Source organism: Vidua macroura, chromosome 1 (genome assembly GCF_024509145.1).
Source record: "Vidua macroura isolate BioBank_ID:100142 chromosome 1, ASM2450914v1, whole genome shotgun sequence".
Classification (NCBI taxonomy): domain Eukaryota; kingdom Metazoa; phylum Chordata; class Aves; order Passeriformes; family Viduidae; genus Vidua; species Vidua macroura.
Genome location: NC_071571.1, coordinates 23540279 through 23561766, shown reverse-complemented (window position 1 = coordinate 23561766; position 21488 = coordinate 23540279). Strand labels below are relative to the sequence as shown.

Below are 21488 nucleotides of genomic sequence, written 5' to 3'. Positions count from 1 at the left end.
CACAATTTAGGATCTCCCTCAGCACGATGGAGAACATGAATCCTTTTCTTACAGAGCAATCATCATGTGCTGCATTTCATGTGTGTCAGATTTTCAGGAGAGACAGAATTTAAGTGAGATGTACTGATGTAGGTACTGATGTTTTTTTAATCTTAAAAATGGGACTTAATCAGGACTTAACAGGTCTGTTACATATGCTGTTGCTCAGGGAGACCTTGTTTCCCTGCTAGTGTGACTTACCTAAGCAAAGCATTTTTTCACTCAGAACCATGCTAAAGAGGAAGTGATGACCTGCTTGTTCAGCCTCACCATATCCTGTGTTCAGAATAATTTTCATTTCTACTTCTTTGCAAATGTTAATGGAATGTCCACAAATATTTTCTTGGTTTCTATGGTAGGAGAGAGTGTGAAACTTTCAAAACCACTGCATCATACTCATCATCCTGTGCTTTTCAGGAGAAGACCCTGACCACAAAAGGAGTCATCTGTGGCATTACTTGTGTGTGAACTGACATTTAGTACATTTTGATCCCTTTCAGGTTCACATTTTGAAACACAGACTCGCATATTACAAACCATAAAGGTTATTTGATCACTTTTATAACGACATATTAATAATAGAGCATATCAAAACAGCTCGACACAGATTCCTTCGTCTCTGACTATAATGCAGTCAGGCATTAGCTGAAATTTAACTGTTAGTCTTTTGGAAATCTTATATTTTACAGGTTTAACTTTCCAAATTACTCAAGTAAATCTCCCAGTCCCCTATGTATGCATGCATGGAGCATAGCAGGGTGCAAATGCTTGGGGAACTTGCCAGTAAGGGGTCACATGGGAGAAGCAGCCACCGTGCTGCAGACTTCCGCAGCCATCTGAAAACAGCTGGGCAGGCACAGGCACGGGCAAGAGCTGTGGTGCATCTCTCAGGAAAGGAGCAGCTGTCCTGTGCCACACTCATCTGGCAGGGACTTCAGTTTGGGGCATATGGTCCACAACCATGCATCCCCTGGTTCTTTGCCTATGAGAGTGCAGAGCCCTAATGTTGCAGGACTTGTGGGATTGGGGAAAATAAATCATCCTTATGCTCTGTGTGAGAAGAGCCATGTGGACCTTAAACGAGGAATCATGAGGTTTGGTGGTATTCACACAGATCAGAGATCACACAGCTCTTCCTCCTGACGCTACACCCTGCCATTCACAAACAGTAATGGGTTGAAATTGTTATATCTAATTTCTCAAAGCATTATTACTTCAGTAAGCTTTTCCACAAGTGAATAAAAGCATAGTTCAGTTTGAGAGATATATCTGCATTAGGAAAAATAAATTGTTTTAGGAGGAATTACATCTGATTCAGACAGTTATAACTGACCTCCAGTTATATTTGTCTTCTCTCCTTTGAGTGAATCTCTGAAGAGACTTCTCTGGTTTTTATAGAGAGAAATTTTTCATAAAAGACTCACTGGTATGGTAGCAAATCAGGAACAAGACAAATGGAGCTAAGTAAAACCCAACTTCCACATAGAAATCTGTTTCTGTGGATGGGTATCTGGAAGCGTAGCTTGCCAGCACAGTACTTTGTACTGTGTTATTGAACTGTTTCATAGACAAATTTTATAAATAAACATCAAAGTGTTTAAAAGAACAGTTAGCAAATATGACCACTCTTGCAAATATCCATGAACCTCCCTTCAATAGCCATTCAGTGGTTCCAAAGGCTGTCAGGGCATTTAGCGATAGTAATAAATGTTGTATTTACTTTTGTTTCATCTGGCTTTGACCAGCAAATTCAGCTGATTACTTCCATTGTTATTTTTCTTTAGAAGACGATTACATTGTTATCATTAAAAAATACCACTATTCTTACACATTTCTTTGTGTTGGTCTTGAAATTCAGAACTCACTATCCTAGTTAACAAAATTTTAAAATCTATTTTCACTCTTATACTTTTCTTTGTTTCTATCCTTTTTTTTTTTTTCCAGAGATTTGGTTTGGTTCTTGCTCCTCCTGAATGTTACATCTCCCATTTTCATGTTTGTTGAAGAAAACACCAGTAATTGTAGAGGCCCTGCCAGCTCCCATATTAATAGTCAGAGGCTTAAATTATAGCATGGAGTAAGAAAATATAGGCACTTAGCTGATGGTCATATGTTGTTATGGCTGGATTATAACTGTATTCAGAAGGAATGCTCCTGTGGCTCTGAGATTATATTCTAGCAAGATAGGAGCTAACACAGGACTCTGCAGAAGCTCCTTGCATTCTTCTGCAAATATCCTGCAGAGACAGTCAGCCTCATCTGTATTTGGTCTACTTGTGGGATACAAAAGGATAAATATAAACTGTTCCATCTCTGTTGTGTGTCCAGTAAGCAGGACTTATGAAAGTACATTGATGGAGCAGTGCCAGTAAAATTTCCACTGGTTTGCTACAACATGTTGTAACCACCAGGAGAAGAACAGCCTAAAAGCAGGCACTTCACATGGCATATGTATGTGGGAAAGAGTGGATCATTTGAGCTTAGTGTGAGAGAAGTTACTGCTGGTCTGACCAGCAGCACATGGACAGAGACAGTCACACAACTGTAAAGGTTAGGAATCTGCCAGGAATCCTTGTGTTGTGTTGCTTAGTTAAAAACTGACAGTTCAGAGTTCCTTTTGTGTCCAAGGAAACCCCAGTAGGCAGCACTGATGGCTTTGGTATGGGACAGCTTTGAGAAGAGTTTGACTTTATGTGTATCCAACTGATAAAAAAAAAAAAAGTTATATTTTCTTCAGTTTCTTCAGAGACAACTTTTGAGGCAGGTCAAACATGTTTACCTTAATTGGCCCATGCACTTGAGTTAACCCATTTCTTTTATAGAAAATAGTACATGAATCATAAAGGGCTGAGAACAGACATGGTACAGATTCTGATTTGTCCTATGGGTAAACCCACAGTATTCCCTGGTTTGTTTGTTTCCACTTTGGCTCTGGTGACTACATCTACATCTACAAAAATGCCTTGTTCAATTGACTAACATTAGCCCTATGGAGAGTCCAAATCTCCACTGGAAAGTGTTTGGGGTCTGTAAGCTGCAAGAGCTTCAAAGAATTGCTGATAGTGTGGTGTGGATTATCACACCAGTGCTGTACTCTGAAACTAGAGTTTTGTTGTACCCTGAATTGCAATGTTCTTGACAAGAAATGGTCTCACATCCTGAGTCATCATCACTGCAGCTATGGATACTGGGATTTTCCATACAGGATCCTTTTCTATGTGCTGGCTAAACCACTTGGCCCTAATATGTGAGTTTTTACAATACAGATTAAATTAAGTGGAAGCTGTACATAGAGCACTTAGGAAGTTGTAATTCTGCAGCTAAACACTCTCTTTTCTGTTCCTTTTTGTTTTGCAGGTTGTTACTTTGTGGTATAGAGCTCCTGAAGTCTTGCTTCAGTCCAGTTATGCAACAGCAGTTGATCTTTGGAGTGTTGGCTGCATATTTGCAGAAATGTTCCGTCGAAAGTAAGAAATACAGTTTTATTTTCTTCATGCTTTTCATTTGAAAAAATGTGCACTAATGCCTGTTACAATACACTGAATCATGTTTATACTGGAAAGGCCTGATAAGATGTTTTATTTGCAGTGCAAAATATAAATGTCCATTGCAGATTCATACTTACTGCTGTCTTGAAGTCTCTTTTGATGGGAGTCTCAGCTCTTGGTAAAACTTGCATGAGCATTGTTGTATTCTGGTTGAACCTGAATCCAAATGCAGATAAAACTGGCTGAGAGAGGCTGTTGATCAATTTGAGTAAAGCTGGATTCTGGAAGGGATTTACCCTAAGGAAGGCAGGGCACTGTGTTCAGCAGAGTCTTCTTCCTCTGCAGTTTGTGCATTGAAGCATCAGGTGTTTGCTTGTAGTCTGCTCTTGGGATATTTGAGATTTAAGAAGTCACTGTAAAGTTGTTTTCTAGAGGTGGGATTTTTTAAGAATAACTTATGTAGCCTGAGGGTAGGGTAACAGAGATGATAAGTGTAGTCAACCCCATCCTCCAAGATAAATGCTTTTTTTTAGCTGATAGTATGAAATCGGAACTATCTCACTACCAAATATTACAGCTGGATGCAGGTGAGCTGTGAATTCAAGAGTTCCTCTTGTGTTCTGTCTTTGCCTATGGAAAGACACTGATGTGCAGGTTGTACCATGTAGGGTGTGGAGAGGAACAAACCTGCAAGAGTTTTAACAGGGCAAATCTGGCTTGATACTAACCCAATCACTTGCATTTTGGTTGAGCTAAAGGCAAAAAGTGCATGTTGTCATCACCTGGGTGATCTCCATGTACAAACTGTGCAGCATTTTTTAACATCCATGGTAAAGCCAAAGGATATACAGAACAAAAATGTGAAATAAAAGTATATATTGAGTCAAACCTAAAACACAAAATCAGTAAAATTTAGAAGGGGATGCAATGCTATAAGGGCCTTGAGAAACAACTATGTAATTTATGCAATAAGTTTAAATACTAATTGAAGTCTTGCAAAATAACTTTGGGATTTTACTACTTATTAATGTTATATGGAAAAATCATTTTTCTTGGGCTTCTTGCCTGGTCAAATGGCCTGGGTAGAGTTATCCTCCACCCTCTCTGTTTCTGACTCAGAAATGAAGTCAGAAAATGAGAGAAAACAAGAATGAGGATTTTAGGACTATCACTTAAACTCTCCATTACAAACTTTTAAAGATTCAGTCTTGGCACATATTCACAATAGTATTAAGCTGCTGCTAGTTTTTCTGATTCAAATAGGAGAGTCAAAAGCTTCATTTTACCATTTGCAATAAGAGTGATACAGGCCAGAAAAATGAATGCAGAACTTTATTACATGCTCAAAACTTTATTTTTCCTCTCATTTAATTTGAAGCATTTTGACAGATAAGAAATATTGCCATATACAAACTCCACTAATTTATTTTTTCTTGTAATGGTGTATGAGCTTTTTTGAATCTCCAAATTCACACAGCAAATTAAATTTTCTACTTATATATAAATGCAAATATTTCTACTTATATATAAATGCAAATATTAATACTACAAAACTAGTATTTTTTTCTTATGGAAATGAATCTGATTTGAACCAGAGTTCAATAAAACCAGGACTTCTATTTTTCTTGCCAGATAGGGTCAGTCTGACATTCTCAGTCTTATATTTGGGAGACTGTCAAAAACTGTAGAGAGAGGTCAGGAATCTGCCAAGTCTGTATGTACCATGTTATTTCATCACAAACAATATGACTTCTACATGCTTCAGTGTACAAGCATGATTTGGAAGACTGTTCTCAAGGTTCTTTGCCATAAAGCCACAGCAAGCAGCCCTTATGGTGGCTCCGTGGGTTAACATTGCAATACTCTCTGCATGATCTGTGTTGTCATTCGGATTCTTCTGATGGGTTGCAAAAGAAAGCCCATGTTGCTGTGATCTTGGTAGCAATAAAATGTAAAATTTTGCAAACTCTGTGGAGTATATCCAAAAGATTGAATAAATGCAATAGCAATTTTACTGGGAAATGGTAGTGCCCTTGGGTAATCACCAATCTGTATTTCCACTGGTGTTGGTAGGATAAGTGTATGAGAATGCAGCTAAAACTTTTTGAGTGATAGATGTGGGTTTGATATTAAAACAACCTTCTCATTTTGCTGTCCTAGTGGGTATTTTTGCCTTCTTTTCCTACTCTCTTTTGCTTTCTCTTTTAAAGATCTTAAAGGTCTGTCATTTTTAAGAAACATACTGAGACTTCTGTGGGCATTTTTATATCCCAGGGACTTCACTGGAACGAGTTTCATAGTAAAACACTATACAGCATCACAAAACATGCCAGAATCTTGTTTATGTCAAGGAGAAATGGGACAGTCTGAGTTGGCTTGAATAGAATTTTGTAGGCTGTCACAAACACAGTTGAGGGTGCTTTAAGCCTGGATAAGTACAGGAGAAAAGTGAGCTCTGTATGAATGGTCCAGTCTGTATGTTACAGGTTACTATGTGTTTTTAAGTGGATGGCACCTCAGTTTAAATCACCCTTAAGCTAAAACAATTTAAGACAAATGCAAGCCAAGTATTTATTTAAGAAGTGGATCAGAAATACACAGAAGTGTGTAAGGGACTTGGACACCAAAAAAAAAAAAAAAAAAAAAATATATATATATATATATATATATATATCTCTGTCTAGACACACCTAGAGTAAATTTGAACATTTCTCTCATCTTGGCTGATTCAGCTAAACAAATGACACTTTTCAGCTCTTTTCCTCCCACAGTCTGAGGTTTGTATAAAGTCACAGCTATTTTAAAACAGCACATTTTAATTTTGGTACAGATTTATAGGCTTCTGCAGAGATGGACACATAGAGATTGTATCTTAAAATCCCTCAGTTAGATTCCCAAGGATCCTATTCTATTTACAAATCAGCAATAAACTGCTCAGTACTCAGGTGTTTGTGTTATGTACACCGAAACTCTTCTGCTTTGTGTGTCTTTTCTGTCCATGTGCACTGCTGATGACAGCATCCCCATAATAAAGCATTACTTCAAAAATACCTTGTATGATAGCTCCAGTTTTTAAATTTCCTGTTTAGTTAAGCAGTTTGCAGTGACTTCTGGACATTTGGATGGAGTGTCATTATGTAATGAAAGAGTAAACGTATTTGTCATAGTGCCTATTCTCTTTGTGATTTAAAAGTTCTGGTGCATGGATAGTAAAAACCAGTAGGGGAAGTTGTAAACTATGTATGGCTTGCTACCTTATAAGAGAGCCCTTCAGGGATGCAGCTGGCAGGATTGACAGGGGCCTGAGGGCATGGGGACATCATTTGGCTTTTTTTTTTAATGTTTAGCTAAAGATTTGAATTACTTATAAAAGTACTATACTTTGAGACTGAGCATTTTCCAGGCCAATAGGAAAGGGCTTTGTAGCTTCTACTCAGTGAACACCTCATTAAAGAGAAAGGCAAAAATGGGAGTGGTATGCACTTCTGTGTCGATACATGAAACTCTTGCTCCTAAGCAGGAAGCCGTGACCAGTGTTTTAGGGAAGAAGAGAATGTCTTCTTGCTTCAATTAGGTAATACTTAATCCAGGTGAATGAGGGTGAAAAGAGAAAAAGACTGTAATCCCAGATTCAGATCTGGGTGAAATGCTCTATAAAAGAAAACTCGGGTCACCAATCATGGATTCTCTTCTGAGTAGTCAGTCTTGAGAAAACATGTCAAAATATTTTGGTGCTTTGTTCTTACTTTATCTATACCTGCCCAGTTTTCAAAGCCACACTCCTGTATGATTTCAATGCTGCACTGACTAGGAGGTTGGTAGGTGTGCATGGGGGACTAGGTAGTCAGGCTATCTGTGTAACAATTCCAGCTGGGCACATTTAACAATCAACTGAGCTTGTCTCCCTTTGGAGCAAATACAGAGCTAAAAATCATCAGAAGAGACTATTAGTTTTTGTAGCCTCTGTTACATTCACAGCCTAGTCAAGCTGAAGAAGTCATACACTAGAGGCTGGCCATGTGACTACATGTTTACAGGCACCAATTCAAACCCAAAACTGGAAAGACAGTCCTCTCCCAAAACCCTTTTCCATGTTCCCAAAGCAAAAGTCAAACAGCATTATCTCAGTGCAACAAGCTTCATCTATCCAGGAGGGAAATTAATTCCATTCACATGGGTTTCTTACTGAGACTGTTCATGCACAAGCTCCATGGTGTTTTAATCAGCCTGCTGTTGGTAAAATCATCAGTCCCAGAAATTTATAAGCCACAAGATTGGCATCAATAGTATGAGGTTATTATTTATTCATTTTTAAATATTAAATCATGTTTTTAGCCGTTGTCTCATTTTTCAGCCTACTCTGTCAACTCCTAATATATGTGAGACAGTTATTGCATTGCAAACTGTGCTTGAAAATTGTAATAGCAGATAAGAGATATGTGACTCTACTAAAATACCTATGGTGGGCCAAGTTCCCTGGTGGACACAAATAGCAGACACGGGGAAACAAGCTATTGGCATATAAGTCATCTTTCAGTGGTATAAATTTGTCCAATTAGAGGAGTTACATCAGTATGTGTAGAAAAAGCATGAGCTTGGGGACTTTGTTGTTGTAGATAATGTATATGATATGTGATGATATCAAAACTCTGGTGATGTGAACACTGGATTTGGGACCTACAGGCTGCTTAGAATCATAAAACATTAGGTTTTAAAAAACTAGCAGTACACGTATTCATTCTTACTACAGTGTCTTAGGGTATTGAGTAATTCTAGATCATCTAAAGCACTAAAATATAGTAAATCTTTATTCCCCTTTCCAAACAAGCCATAAGTTATTACAACACTTTGAAGTGCAGTCATCAGATCTTTTGCATGTACTTTCCTGGGTCATCTACAGAACCAGGTGGTAGAATGGGTCTGCAGAAGGAGACCATAAGAGTAGTGTGGCCAGCAGGACTGGGGAAGTGATTGTCCCTCTGTACTCAGCACTGGTGAGGTTGCACCTTGAGTGCTGTGTTCCGTTCTGGGTCCCTCACTTCAAAAAGGACATTGAAGTGCTGGAGGCTGTCCAGAGAAGGGAAATGGAGCTGGTAAAGAGTCTAGAAAACATGTCCCTTGAGAAGCAGCTGAGGGAACTGGGGTTGTTGTGGAGAAAACAAGATTCAGGGCAGCAACTCACTGCTCTCTACAACTCTTGAAGGGAGATTGTAATGAGGTTTTGCTTTTGGATGGTCTTGAGGAATAATCAATCTGTAACTTTGCAAATGCATACCCAACGGGGGGGGGGGGGGGGGGGGAGGAGATTCCTGACTCAAATTAAGTAACAGTATGTCATTACTTAATTCTTTATTTCCATTAATGTTATTCAATTATCCAAACCTTTAGGAAAACAGAAACATTTGTTTAAAGCCTGTAATCAACAGTAAAGTATCATACACAGAAACATTATCAGCAAAATACTTTGCAGTTGAATATAGAGCTTTTTTTTATAAGTATAGGACATATTCCTGCCCCAGCCCAAGTGCATCAGTGATATGACTGCAGTACCTGGGTTTGGATGGGAGCAGAGCAGAGAAACTACATAGTCATATAAGCCACCGGAAACAGAACTGTCTCAAACTGAAATCAGTTGATAAAGCCTGATTTAGCCTGATTTCTATAGGAAAGGATTATATTCCTTGTCTTTTTAAAATTATCTTTATTTGCACACCATTGTGAATTTTCTACAGACTGGTATTATAACTTCTTGCTGTGTGTATGGATAATGCCGATGAAATCCTGGACATACTGAACGTGAGAAAGAAAGACAACTCTGAATGATAGTAATGAAGACTTCAGTTTTATTTTACCTTTCTGCACATACAAGAACAGTACCAAGAACACAGTCTCCTCTGAAAGGAGGCTCTGAAGATAATAAGGAGCCTATAAAATATGAATACTGCAATGCAATGAATTGTGAGTCATATTTCTATGACACAGTATCATTTCAGATGCATCTTAATTCCTAGTCCTCACTGTTTAAGTGAACACAGTAGCTATGCAGCATTAGGAATATTTGGCTTTGCCTACTAGATCCTGTATTCCTCCATATGGAAAATTTCTACTTCTTTTCAGTTCTTAGCTTAACTTTTCCTTCTCGTGCTATGTTCTCTTATTTTCAACACATTTCTGAATTTCTTTCGAAAGCAGAGAAAAGATCTGTAAAATATATTTTCAATCTTCTTTAGGTTGGAAAGAAGAGGGAACTAGAGAGAGCAGCAGAGGAATCTGTTAACAAAAGAAAAAATAGGATGTATAACTGGATGTTGGGCGGGAAGGTATAATAAAACCAAGACAGTAGAGCCATGGCAAAAAGCAACTAAGTAAGTACAGCCATGAATGCTGCTTATAAGTTAGGTTTTCCATATAAACTGCCAAACATTTTAAATGTGGTTTAAGAAAGAACTGGTCTCTTTATCATGCAGCAGTTTAGACATAGACCTTACAATCACATTATCTGGTGTTTTCCAGTGAACCTTAAACCAACATATCTAGTGGACCAAGAGCTCCAAAGTGTAATCATTCACTTGTGTGCTCGCTTACAGTTAGATCTTGGTAGCAGAAAGAACTAAAATAACAACTTCATTTTTCTGTTTTGTCTTTTGTTCTGACAAGCAATGGTGGATGTTGCAGCTTAGAACTATAAAAGCTACACAGCTTAATTTGCAACCTTTGAACCAAAGTACCGTACAAATCTGGCCTGGGTTTGTTTCTGCCATTTTTGGAAATTATCTTGTTTTGTTACAAGAATGATTTAAGTTGCAAGTGCTGTGAAAGTTCACCGCAGTCCAGACCAACTGTACTGGGAGAAGGTTTGTTCCTTAGAAAGATCTTGTCAGCATTCAAAATTCTGTGCTTTGCACTTTCTATCCTTTATTCTTCTGCCATTCATGTGCATAGGGGTGTGTGGGAGGCTGGTCATTTTTCCAAACTAGACCTAATAAACTGGGATTTTTTTCTTCCTCCCCAGATAAGTGGCCAGCCTATTAGGAAAATTTTTTTCAAGTATTTTTAAAGTTGAATGGACACAAGCCACAGTTTAACTTAGTGACCTTAGTGATCTGATGGAACAATAATGACATTCTGCTTCACACTTAAGGAAACTTAACATAAAAGGAAGCAGAAGACTGCACTTGTTCATGTTATTCCAGTTTTTTGGATAATGAGGATTGTTTTCTGTTTAACATGACATCTGTTTAACATGACATCCATCCATTGCATTGGCTTTAGGCAAAGAACAAACACACCTTAATAGAAGGGCAAACAGTCAGAATAATGATATAAGTACCGATTAAGAAATAAATGTGTTTCCAAGACAGCATCACCTCATTAAAACTAAAATACCATATTGCTTTTTAGCTCACACTTTCCCTCAAGCCTTTTCTAGTTCATATCTGTTTGTCTGCAGTTGGGGTGATTGATAGCCGTTAGTCAAATCCAGCAACTGTATGGGTTTGTGGTTGGAGATGGGTGGTAAGTGCCAGGCCATTCACTTGTGGTTTTGCTTCTAATTTCCAGCTGTGCCAGACTTTTAGTCAGAGGAATAGATCTGCTGGTAAAGGAAACCGTTGATAAACCATAGAAACCAGAAACTGCCACTACCCATGACAAAAAAACAGAAGGGAACCCTGGAGCAGTACTACAGAGCCCCACAGAAATGGTGTTAGCTGACCAAGTTTAATTTGACTATTTGGTTCAGGTGTGGGGTCATGTCAGGCAAGGCAGTGGCCAAGGGACCAGGATTGGGACCGGGTGGCTCTGGGCTGGCAGCCAGTGGCTGCACACAGCGCAGATAGTACCTCTTGAGAGGTCTCCTCCTGGAGAGTTTCCCATAGCTTCCTCATTGCAGGTGGCACAACACTAGTCTGAAATCCCCCTGAACACATAGTCCTTAAAAATATATGCATTCCTTAGAGGTCCAATATTCCAGTCTGACAATATGAATTAGTCTCGCCAGAGGTCAGAGGAAAAGAGCTTGTGGTTAAGAGAAAGACCACAGCATGTCAGTCATGATGTAAGTATTTGTAAGTCCTTGGTATTAACATTGTAGAGTTTGGAATGGATATTTGGAAATGCAGCTGGCAGCAGAAACATCTGGATCTGAGCTTGCTGTGTACAGTTGCTGTCCAGTTGCTGTGAAGGTGCACCACCTTTGTGTCCTCTAGAGCACCTCAAAGACAAGTTCATACCTGCCATAAGCCAGAGCTGTCTGAGGGCTGCTTTGGTGGGATCCCCAGCTGCAGATTGTTTTTAGCAGTCACTCCACTAGCCAGAGAACAGGAGAGAAGCAGAGCAATGTCATCCATGCCCCTTGCTCTCTAGCCTGAAGAGGGATAGCCAGCTGTACACTGCCCAAAGACTTTCTGTTTGAAAGGGTCTCCTGGCTCTTGCACACAGAATCCCTCTGCAGGAACTTGGCTGGGAGAGTCTTTGCTTTTTTGCCTAGAGTTTGGCCGGGGGAACCTCTGTGTACTTTTGTTTGACTCGTAATACAACTAAACATTGTTTTTATTTACTTTTCTCTTTCATAGGAAAATGGCTACAAAATGGTATTTAAATTCCTGGGATCCTTTCCTGGACACTGGTGCACTCTGGAGAGGAGGGAAAAAGACTAGACTTTAACTGTGATTCATGTTGCTGAGCTCCCAAGTGTGGGAGTTTTTTTTCCAAATTAAGTGTCTAGTCAGACATGTTGATCCGGGCAGCCTTTACTGAATTTTCTGTGTTTGATTGTCCAGAAAAGTCTAAAAATTAGTTACCATTGGTCAGTCATAAAGACAATATGTACTAGTTGAGAAGTATATAGAATTAATCTGCCTCATATTTGAGTTTTTCAGCAGCTTCAGACTACCACTTCTCAATATGTATTGATCAACAAGGCTGTTAAATGTTCTTTATAACTAATAAAACCCCATAAATGTGCATGAGAGAAGTGGAAAGCAGACCTAAAGGAGCAGACAATCTCTGGAGTTTAAAAACAGCTAAGGATAAGGATAGCAGAGCAAAACATAACAGCTTTCTGAGACGTTGTACTATTTTGTACCAAGTAAATAATTGGCTGTGAAAGAAGACCTCAAAATGTCAATGAGAAAGCAAGTTTGATATTTAGATTCTGGAAAACAATTTCTCCAAGGAAATCACACTGCCCAAAGGCAGGGCAGTAAGGCGGGGTTGAGGCCACTGCAGAGAACTTGCCAGTCTGTGTGTTGCATATGTCAAAGACCTAGACAGAGTCCTAACTTGGTGAGGAAGGGAAGTGGCGACGGCCTCTCCTGCATGAATGTGCCACCTGCCACAGAGCACCACATGTTACCCACGTGTAGCTAGAGCTGCCTTTACCATCAGGAGCCTGGTGTTGGCAGGATACAGCTCACCCTAAGTCACAGCAATTCCTGTCCCTTCTTCCTTTGAAGCCATAGTTTGCTTTGTGATATGAAAGCACGTGTTGTTGCCTTCTTCTGATTTTTGTTTGCACACGGCCTGTGGCACTGCCATTACATTTGCTTGCTCTGCCTGACCTGGTGGCCCTGTACAAATGGGTCCATGTGAGACACAGCCACCATGGTGTGCTGACTGCTAGAGGCAGAGCCAGGATTTTACAAGCTCTTGGTGTCAGCATGTGACCTGCCTGGCTGTTCTCTTGTGCTTGTGGCATGCCTCGTTTTGCAGTGTTTTAGGAACTGTCTGTCTGGCATGGTCAAACCATGTGACTTCTTCCAGAAATTCATACAAAATCTGCTCTTCTTTCCTTTTATAGATGCACTGAATGAATTCTGTCCAGATGCAGCTCTTAAGACAAACTCTGAGAAAGTATTTCTTCTTTTACTTAAATATTCTCCATATTCATAGCCTCTCTCCTAACATATCAAAGTTTGCCAGTAGTAAGTGCTTTAGGAATATAGACATTTGTCAAATACGAATTTGATCCAAGGGATTACTTCATTTCCACTCATTTATTCAACTGAGCTGGAGTAAATTGGCATGAAGATTCAGTTACTATTGATTTTCACCGAGTCTGAATCAGTTACCTAAAGGTACATGACTCAGTGAGCTATATCATCCAGAATTTCACCAACTACAGTGAATTATCATATCTTTTTTATTAGATTATGTCCATGAAACAGGTTTTATAATTATGTCAGTACACCATACACACTGTTCTACACAATTTAATAATTTTTAAGTGCTCTTTATATCCAAATAATTTGGGAGCAAGCTTTCAGCATCTAAAGAAGTATACATCGCAGGAGATCTTTGTGTAATGTTTCTATCTGTAGCTGTTAAATTAAGTCTGTTTGGCAGTGATGAATCATACTCTGCCGCTGTAAGAATGAAGGTACTCAGGTAAACCTAGATCTCATCAGACCATTAGCAGTTCAAGACTGCATGCACAGAGTCAGAACTGTATTCTAGGTGGGTGTCCTACCTACTCAATCACAGAAACAGACTTGCTTGCTTCTCTCCTGCCTTGGAATCATTTTTCCATTCCTGTGAAGTAATTGCAAAATGAGAGGTAGGTGTTGCTCATCTCCTAGATCTTTTAAGAGTTTGATTTTGAGGGCATTTTGCTGGAAAGTGCGAGCAGAGTTTAAAGAGGGCCTAGACTTTTTAGCAAACTCTTTATTTTTGGCAAACATACCAGCCACAACTGTATGAAAAGCAAGGCATAAAATGGCTTACCACAGGAGGAGGCTTTTACTTGACTATTCACTTGTTCCAGAAGAGGATTATGTTTTTTTCTTTAATTCTGAACAAATTGGGTTGGTTTTTTTTTTTGAGAAATGACAGCCATCTCCATCTGGATCTTGAGGAACTCCTTGTAGTGGGCATAAAGGTGGTGAACATTGTGGTAAAGTGGGGACAGAAGAGTTCAAGATATGGAGTGATTCAAGGAGCTACATGTGCTCAGTATTTCAGAGACTGAGGGAATGTTCATTTTGTAAAGACAGAGTTGTGTGCTCTTCCCATTAAAATGATGTCAAAAACCAATAGAGCTGTGCCCCAGACAACACAAAAAGCTTATGGTTCAGTAATGGTAAAGCAGAGATAATAGCATAAAGATTGTTGCAAAAAAAAATTTGGAGAGCCTGGTAGCACACAAATCTACAGCACAGAATGTGCTGCAGTCACATAGGGGAGGGTGGCATCTGAGCAGTGTCATCACCTGGAAGTTAGGTTTTCAGTTTTCTCTTTAATATAAAAATTAACTTACTCTTTCTTTTGGTCAGGATTCAAGCGGGAAAAAAAGATTTTATGTGAAAACACTAAAAGCTGAACAGGATAAATAACCAGAGAGCTCCTAACAGATGAAGTCAGATTACTATGCACTGTCATGGGCCAGTGAATGTAATCTCACAGCTTCTCTGGCCTGAGTCGAGTGTATTGCATGGGACAAAGTATTGCTTAGGGCAAAGTTGTATCTCGTTTAACTGGCCTTTGAAAACTGTATCAGTTTTCCTTGCGTGGTTGCTGTACATAACTTTCTACCTTTAATATTTATCTCAAGCTTTTCTGCAGGTGTTTAGTAATTCACTATAAGCCAGCACAGCTGATAAAAATTAAAGTATTTTCTTCACACCATCCTTCTAATCCACTTTCATGTCTTTTGACACTCAGACTCAGCAGCTGGGGAAAAAGGTTGAAATTGAAATTTAACCTCTGCTCATGTAACAGTTTGCCATTTAGTACTGAAATGTTTTGCCTGCCTTTCTTGTCTAAAGGCTTATAATCCATTTACAGAATTTTTTTCTGACCAAGGGTGTTTTATTGCAGCTGAGGGTGATGAGATGTATTAGTTGTGGGTGGGCACAGTTCTGATGTTTCAGGTTTATCTGAAAATTTAGAGAGGCTTAGAGCAACAGGTGCCATTAACACATAGTATGGGGGCAAATGAAGTGATCACAGATCAAACCATGTACTTGACACCACATAGGAGCAGCTGAAGCCCAGATGGAGAGAAAACCCAAGGATTTTGTCTCTTAGCCTTTAATGTTTTACCAGAAGGGGAAAAAAAGTCACTTTTCTTTAGACTTTATTCTGTATTGAGAATTTCATGTTCTAGATTGTGAAAAGATCTTTGAATTCTCTATTTCCCTCCAAACATGGAAATTTGCCATCTATGGAAGCTCCCTTTTCTGAAGTTTCACATAGTGCCCATGTGCAACCTCCATTACCTCATTGTCACTCTTGTCACTGTACTACTGCAGCTGACAGAAAAGATTGACTTACAGATTTTTTCTGATGCTCTTATAGTCAGATACGTGCTTTTTTGCCTTACTCTTCCTAGTTCTAGAGTCTGTTGGTGGGGTTTTTCTCAGCGTTAGACTAGTAATTTAATCACATAGATGTACCATTTTCTGTGTTGCTCATAATGGTGAAAATAAATCATTTATGACATTATCCTTTCACATTATTTTGTATTAAGTATTTAGAGTATAAGCTCTTTTATCCGTTGAGTAAACTTTTGTCTGTGACGCTCATTGCTTAGCATTACTAAGATAGATATAAAGCCCAAGAAAACCTGGGAACACATACTTGGATGTTAATTTACTCAGTATCTTTGGGGAGATGAGATGAACCAGTGTGTAGACTGGTGTATGTGTTTGTAACTTTCTTTTCCCTTTGATAAGGAAGAATCATAGGTAGGTAAGAGTCAGTTTCCTTTGGGCAATAGTTATGTGTGCATACTCTTTCAGTGATACAAGAATGATAACAAGGTTAGACATTTGGTTTAAAAGAATTTATTCCAAGAGAAGTCAACCTAATGGCACAAAACCTTTTAGCTTAAAGCTGTGCCATGAAAGCAGTCCGAATGAAAATATATCCAGTTTGTGGAACATTATTGAATTTTAATTAGAGGGCTTCAGACTTTAAAACCTGTTCTGTATCCATCCCATTGATTAAAACTTGTCCAGCATTAGAGGCACTCCCAAGCAAAGCCCATTTTAAAAGGGGTTTTTACACCAGTAAATATAGTAAATGTCAATGGATGAGCTTTCTTGAAGTCATCTTGGCATTGCAAGAAAAATTGTGGAACTACAAATAAATGAATTCATTCTGTATTTCTGAAAACTGTGATTTGAAAAGATTTTCACAGTGAAATTTCATACAGGATAAAGGAGTGGATACTTCATGTAGAAGACTGCTTTCATTTCATTTATGTATTTGATAAAGACTAGGAACAGACTGAAACTCCTTTTGCTTGCCTTGAAGGTTGTTCTTTTGCTGTGATATAGATGTTCTAAAACCATTTCTTTAAAATATAGCATTAAAGAGCATCTTCCTTCTGGCTAAAATGTGTCATTTTGGAGTGCTGTCTGCCAGATTTTTAAGTGAGGAGTAAATTATGAGTTAAATTAAAGAAGTGGTGAAAAACAGCTCTGACATGCTCTGGAGGGAGGCTATAGATCTGTTCAAGGAAAATGTGGGCAAATTTGTTCACAGGCATGAGGTTCTCTGCACAAACACACACACACTGCCTGCACAGTGTCCTGCACACTGATTTGCACCGTTGCTTGTTTGAACAGGAGCGTGAGGAGCCCTCTGGGCTCCTAGTCTTCCACATAGGACAGCCCTTATCTAATCCATACCTCAATTACTGCCTTAGACCTCACAATGGAGTTGGACAAGAAGGGCCAAGCCGTGTGACAGTTATAAAGAGTGCACATTTAAAAGGGGGATATGAAATAAGTTCATGAAAGAGAAGAGAATGCATCAAACTAAATAAGTGATTGTGGGAAGACCATGACCATAGTGTATGTGTCATATCAGTATTTTTTTCAGGCTGCTTTCAAAAGGCAGAAGCCTGCAGTTCAGTTATGTCATTAAATTTCAAGCTGCTGATGGACAAGTAGATGTAATTTAATTGTGCACAGTGATGAGATGGGTGTTTCATACACAGGTAGTTCAATTATTGCTGGTAGAACTGTCAGTACAAACACTTTTTCCACACCGAGCAGAGACCACACTTTTTTTCCCTTCCCTTTTTCCAAGGTCAGTTGTGTATGTATTTACAGAATTTGTTTCAAATGTTGTCACAGTTTTCAAGGTGCCACTATTATATCATGCTTCCTGAGCTGAGATAACAACCCTTAAAGCCCTAGTGAAATAAACCTACAAATCTTGCGGGGAAACAAATGTCTACAGATAAGAGAACTGTGACGTTCGTGATGAGAGAGTTAGTGAAGGACGCTCAACACATCAAGGCTCTTCTATTTCAAAAAATAATGTTCAGTGATGAGTTCTGAAGCAGTTCTGCCCAGGAACAGATGAGATCTGCCTATGTTACAGCATATTCTGGTCAAAGATCGTATCTACACGTACCTTACTTTTGGCAACCTTATATGTGTGGGTATGTATATATGTATACACATATATATAATCTATGTATCCTTCTCTTGAAGCTTTTTTTTTTTTCCTTAATAAAGGTTTGAAACCAGATCTCAGTTGGCATGAACCTGGGGTCATTGACGTCTGTGGTAAAGCTCCCTGTTATGTCAGTGGTGGGGGACAAGTCCCATCATTCTGTTCCAAGCCCACCTGGGACTATGCTTACCTGAAAGGTATCAAACAAATTTTAAGCACCCAGAAAAAGATTTCCTTTGCCAGTTCTTAAGGAAACTTTGAAGATGGTTATATTTTCTCTTACTTACGGAGATCATTATGTATATTGGAGAAACTTCACTCTACACAGTAGGCTGGCCCTGCTTTGGTCATAAAGCTGTACACAGTGCCTCTGTTTGGTTTCCCTTTTACTAACATTTCCCTTTCAGTTATGCATGCAAAGGGAACATCTGAAGTTGGGTCCTTCCTTGCTGGCTTATATCTGCACCCACTTCTGAATGCTTTCTTTGCTTCTTCAAGAAAGAGACCCCATATGTTTCTTGTGAACTAGACCAGATGTGCATTTGAGGGGTCAGAATATTATCTTTATTTCTAGAATTAATTTGCTTCATTTTGAATAGCAATAGGGAGCAAATTCAACACACTACAGAACTGGAAGTTTGAAAAATTACCTCTTTTTTTTATTTGCTTCTGTCTACTGGGTGACATGAGAAACTCCAGAGAAAATAATTATTGTTGTAGGTTTTGATGCATTAGATCTGGTTCTAATAATAGTTCAGTACTGACATAGCCCCATCTTAGAGTTCTTATTCATGATTGTGATACTATCATACTTGAAGAATGATAGATTTTTGAATGAAAGAAATTGGGCTTTTAAAGACTAAAATGAGAAACTCAAGGTGGCTGATCTGGTTTCTGTCAGATTTTAGCTGAAGAGTATTTCCTCAGTCATAATGTTTATCTATGTCATCTTTCTTCTTACATATTGGAGGAGAGAAGGTAAGTTTTGTAAAAGTTTTGAGCAATTTATGATCAAGTATAATAACCTCTACATGAAGTAACTTCTTCCTATGCAATGTCTGGCACCCACCCACACAGAGATACTATTAAAGGGAAAGGAGAGAGAGAAGTACAAGAAAATGTTAAGTTTAAAATGAGAACTCTGAATTACACAACAGCTGAGCAAGTCACTTTTGACTGGAAGTGGGTAACTGTCCAGAGTGTGAAATCTTGTCAGCATGGCATGTTTTCAGAGTAAAGTTTCATACTGCACCTTATTCATCTTACAAACCAGAAAGGCCAATGATCTTCATTTTTAAAAGGTGATACTTTCTTTTTTGCTTTACTTTCTCTTTTCATGCCTGTAGTACAGACTTGTGCAGGCAATTTGTCAAAGAGAAACAGTGGTAGCAACAAGAGTGGCTAGGAATCAGCTCAGAAATAATCCCTCTGAATAAAGGTTTCCACAGGACAGTCCAGATCATGTTATTTCTAGTCATCTCATAATTTCAGTTTTAGGTCATGTATGGCTTTACTTCTTAAAATGAAAATATTTTCATCATAACAAGTAACTAAGAATCTGACAAAATTATTTACTAGCTATTCACATTTTGTAATATGAAAAGAAAAAACCCAGCCCATCCTTTTAATATATCTCTGACTATATAGTTTGGCAGGTTTCCCATTATATGATGTAGGATTCCTTGGCAAATCTTACTTGGCTTTAGCTTTTTTAGATTCTTCACCATCACTTTATTGCTCTTACACACACAGACATACAAACTCCTTAGACTTAACTTCTGCAACATGATCAGATTCTAAAATTTCATGTGCAGCTTCCATGTACCCTTTTTATACCATTTCTCTTTACATTTTTTTCTTCACTATGTCAAGTAATCATGGACTTTCAACACCTCCCTCATTTTATATAATGCCTTCAAAGCTGCAGTTACGTATTCCGAATTCACTGCTCTTCTTCCTAAAACAACTTCTCGGCATCTTCTCAACCAGAGTGTCTAAGCCCTGCTTGCCCAAATATTAAGTTGTACCCTTTCCACCCATTATGTTTTTCTCATTTTAGGGAGTTCTTGTAGGACTTCCCTGAGCACACATGGATCACCAATATATAGGGTTTTTCACTAGGAATATTGTATATATTCAAGTTAGCAACTGAGAGATTATCCTTATAATTTTTCTGCGAGAACAAGGAAGGGGATGGAATTCCTAACTTCTGTTGTCACAGTGAGCAAATGGACTAGCAGAAAGAATCTAGGTAGTTACTTTGTATGTTATTTATTACATATCTGGAAAGATACTAGACTTGTCTAGCTTTGGAAGCACTTGTATTGGCAATTCCAGAACTGTCATGAGAGCACAGTAATATGTTTTGGTTAGAAAGTGAATTTCTTACCTTTTTTTCACTCATCAACACCTTCTTTCTTCACATGACCTTTCTTCCATGTGTCCATTTTACCAATGTCAGAAATGGAAAGATAGTTTCCAATGAAAATCTCACTAATTAGTAAAAAATGTCAGTCACTGTCAAGAAACCTGCAGAAGTCTTTTCCTGTGCTGCAGTGCATGTGGTTTTTTTAGGTTTTTTCCTTGTGTCTTCATTATAGTTTGACTAGAACAGTGCTTATCAGGATCTTTAATTCCAATCTTTATGAAAATTCTAATTTTCCATATGAAAACCTTTAGATTTTCTTTGCTTTGTAGACCAAAGACTGAAAATAAAATCTAGAAGTAATATGGCCAGTTTACAGTTAAAACTCATTTATCTCTTGCATGTCATTGCACTGTCATTTTATACAATACTTTAAAAATTGCTTTGCATGTCTGTAGAGTTGCACCAGGGAAAATTGTTTCAGGGAGACTTGCTTAGGAAATGTTTATATCTCAGTTTTTATTTACTGAGTAGTACAGACATGAAACACAATGTCTATAAAATAAAGTACTCAACTTTTCAGACACTAATATCCACTTCAGATAGAAAGAATATTCAGTGAAGCTTAAACTCAGCTTTAGCATGAGCAAAAGCTGAGCTAAGTCATGGACAAGAGAAAAAGACTCTAAAGTTGGTAAAATGGTTCAGTCTACTTTGTTCAGCTATATATAAGCGTGAGAGCCTTTTGGCCAGAAAACTAATGGTGCAAGCCCTTTTAAACTATAAGCAGATGGTAACATTTCAGGATTTGTAGGTTTTCCATTGCAACCTTACACTGTGATATGTATTTTTATTTCTGTACTATCACAGAATCACAGAATGGTTGACATTGGAAGGACCTCTGGGTATCATCTGGTCCAAGCCCAGGCAGGATCACCTAGAAGTGGTTGCCCAGGACCATCTCCAGATGGCTTTTGAATATCACCAAGGTGGGAGGGTCCACAACCTCTTCAAGCCAGTGCTTGGTCACCCCCACAGTAAAAAAATGTTTCTTTATGTTCAGAAGGTGTTCCTGTGCTTCTGCTTTCACAATGCAGACTCATAGCTAATATCCATTTAATTGTGCAGCTGCACATTTTGTACCTCAAGAACTAAGGTACCTGCTTATTGGCTCAGGAGGGGTTTATTTT

The 21488-nt window shown here is 38.5% G+C and overlaps 1 protein-coding gene across 2 annotated transcripts in view; it reads left to right on the top strand.

Moving 5' to 3' along the window:
- CDK6 (cyclin dependent kinase 6) overlaps positions 1-21488 on the top strand; it is a 126080-nt gene that overhangs the window by 91490 nt on the left and 13102 nt on the right. For both annotated transcript variants that reach the window (XM_053989306.1, XM_053989313.1), the window contains exon 5: positions 3397-3506. In XM_053989306.1, the coding sequence (XP_053845281.1) occupies positions 3397-3506 (110 nt within the window). The remainder of the gene's footprint in view (positions 1-3396; positions 3507-21488) is intronic.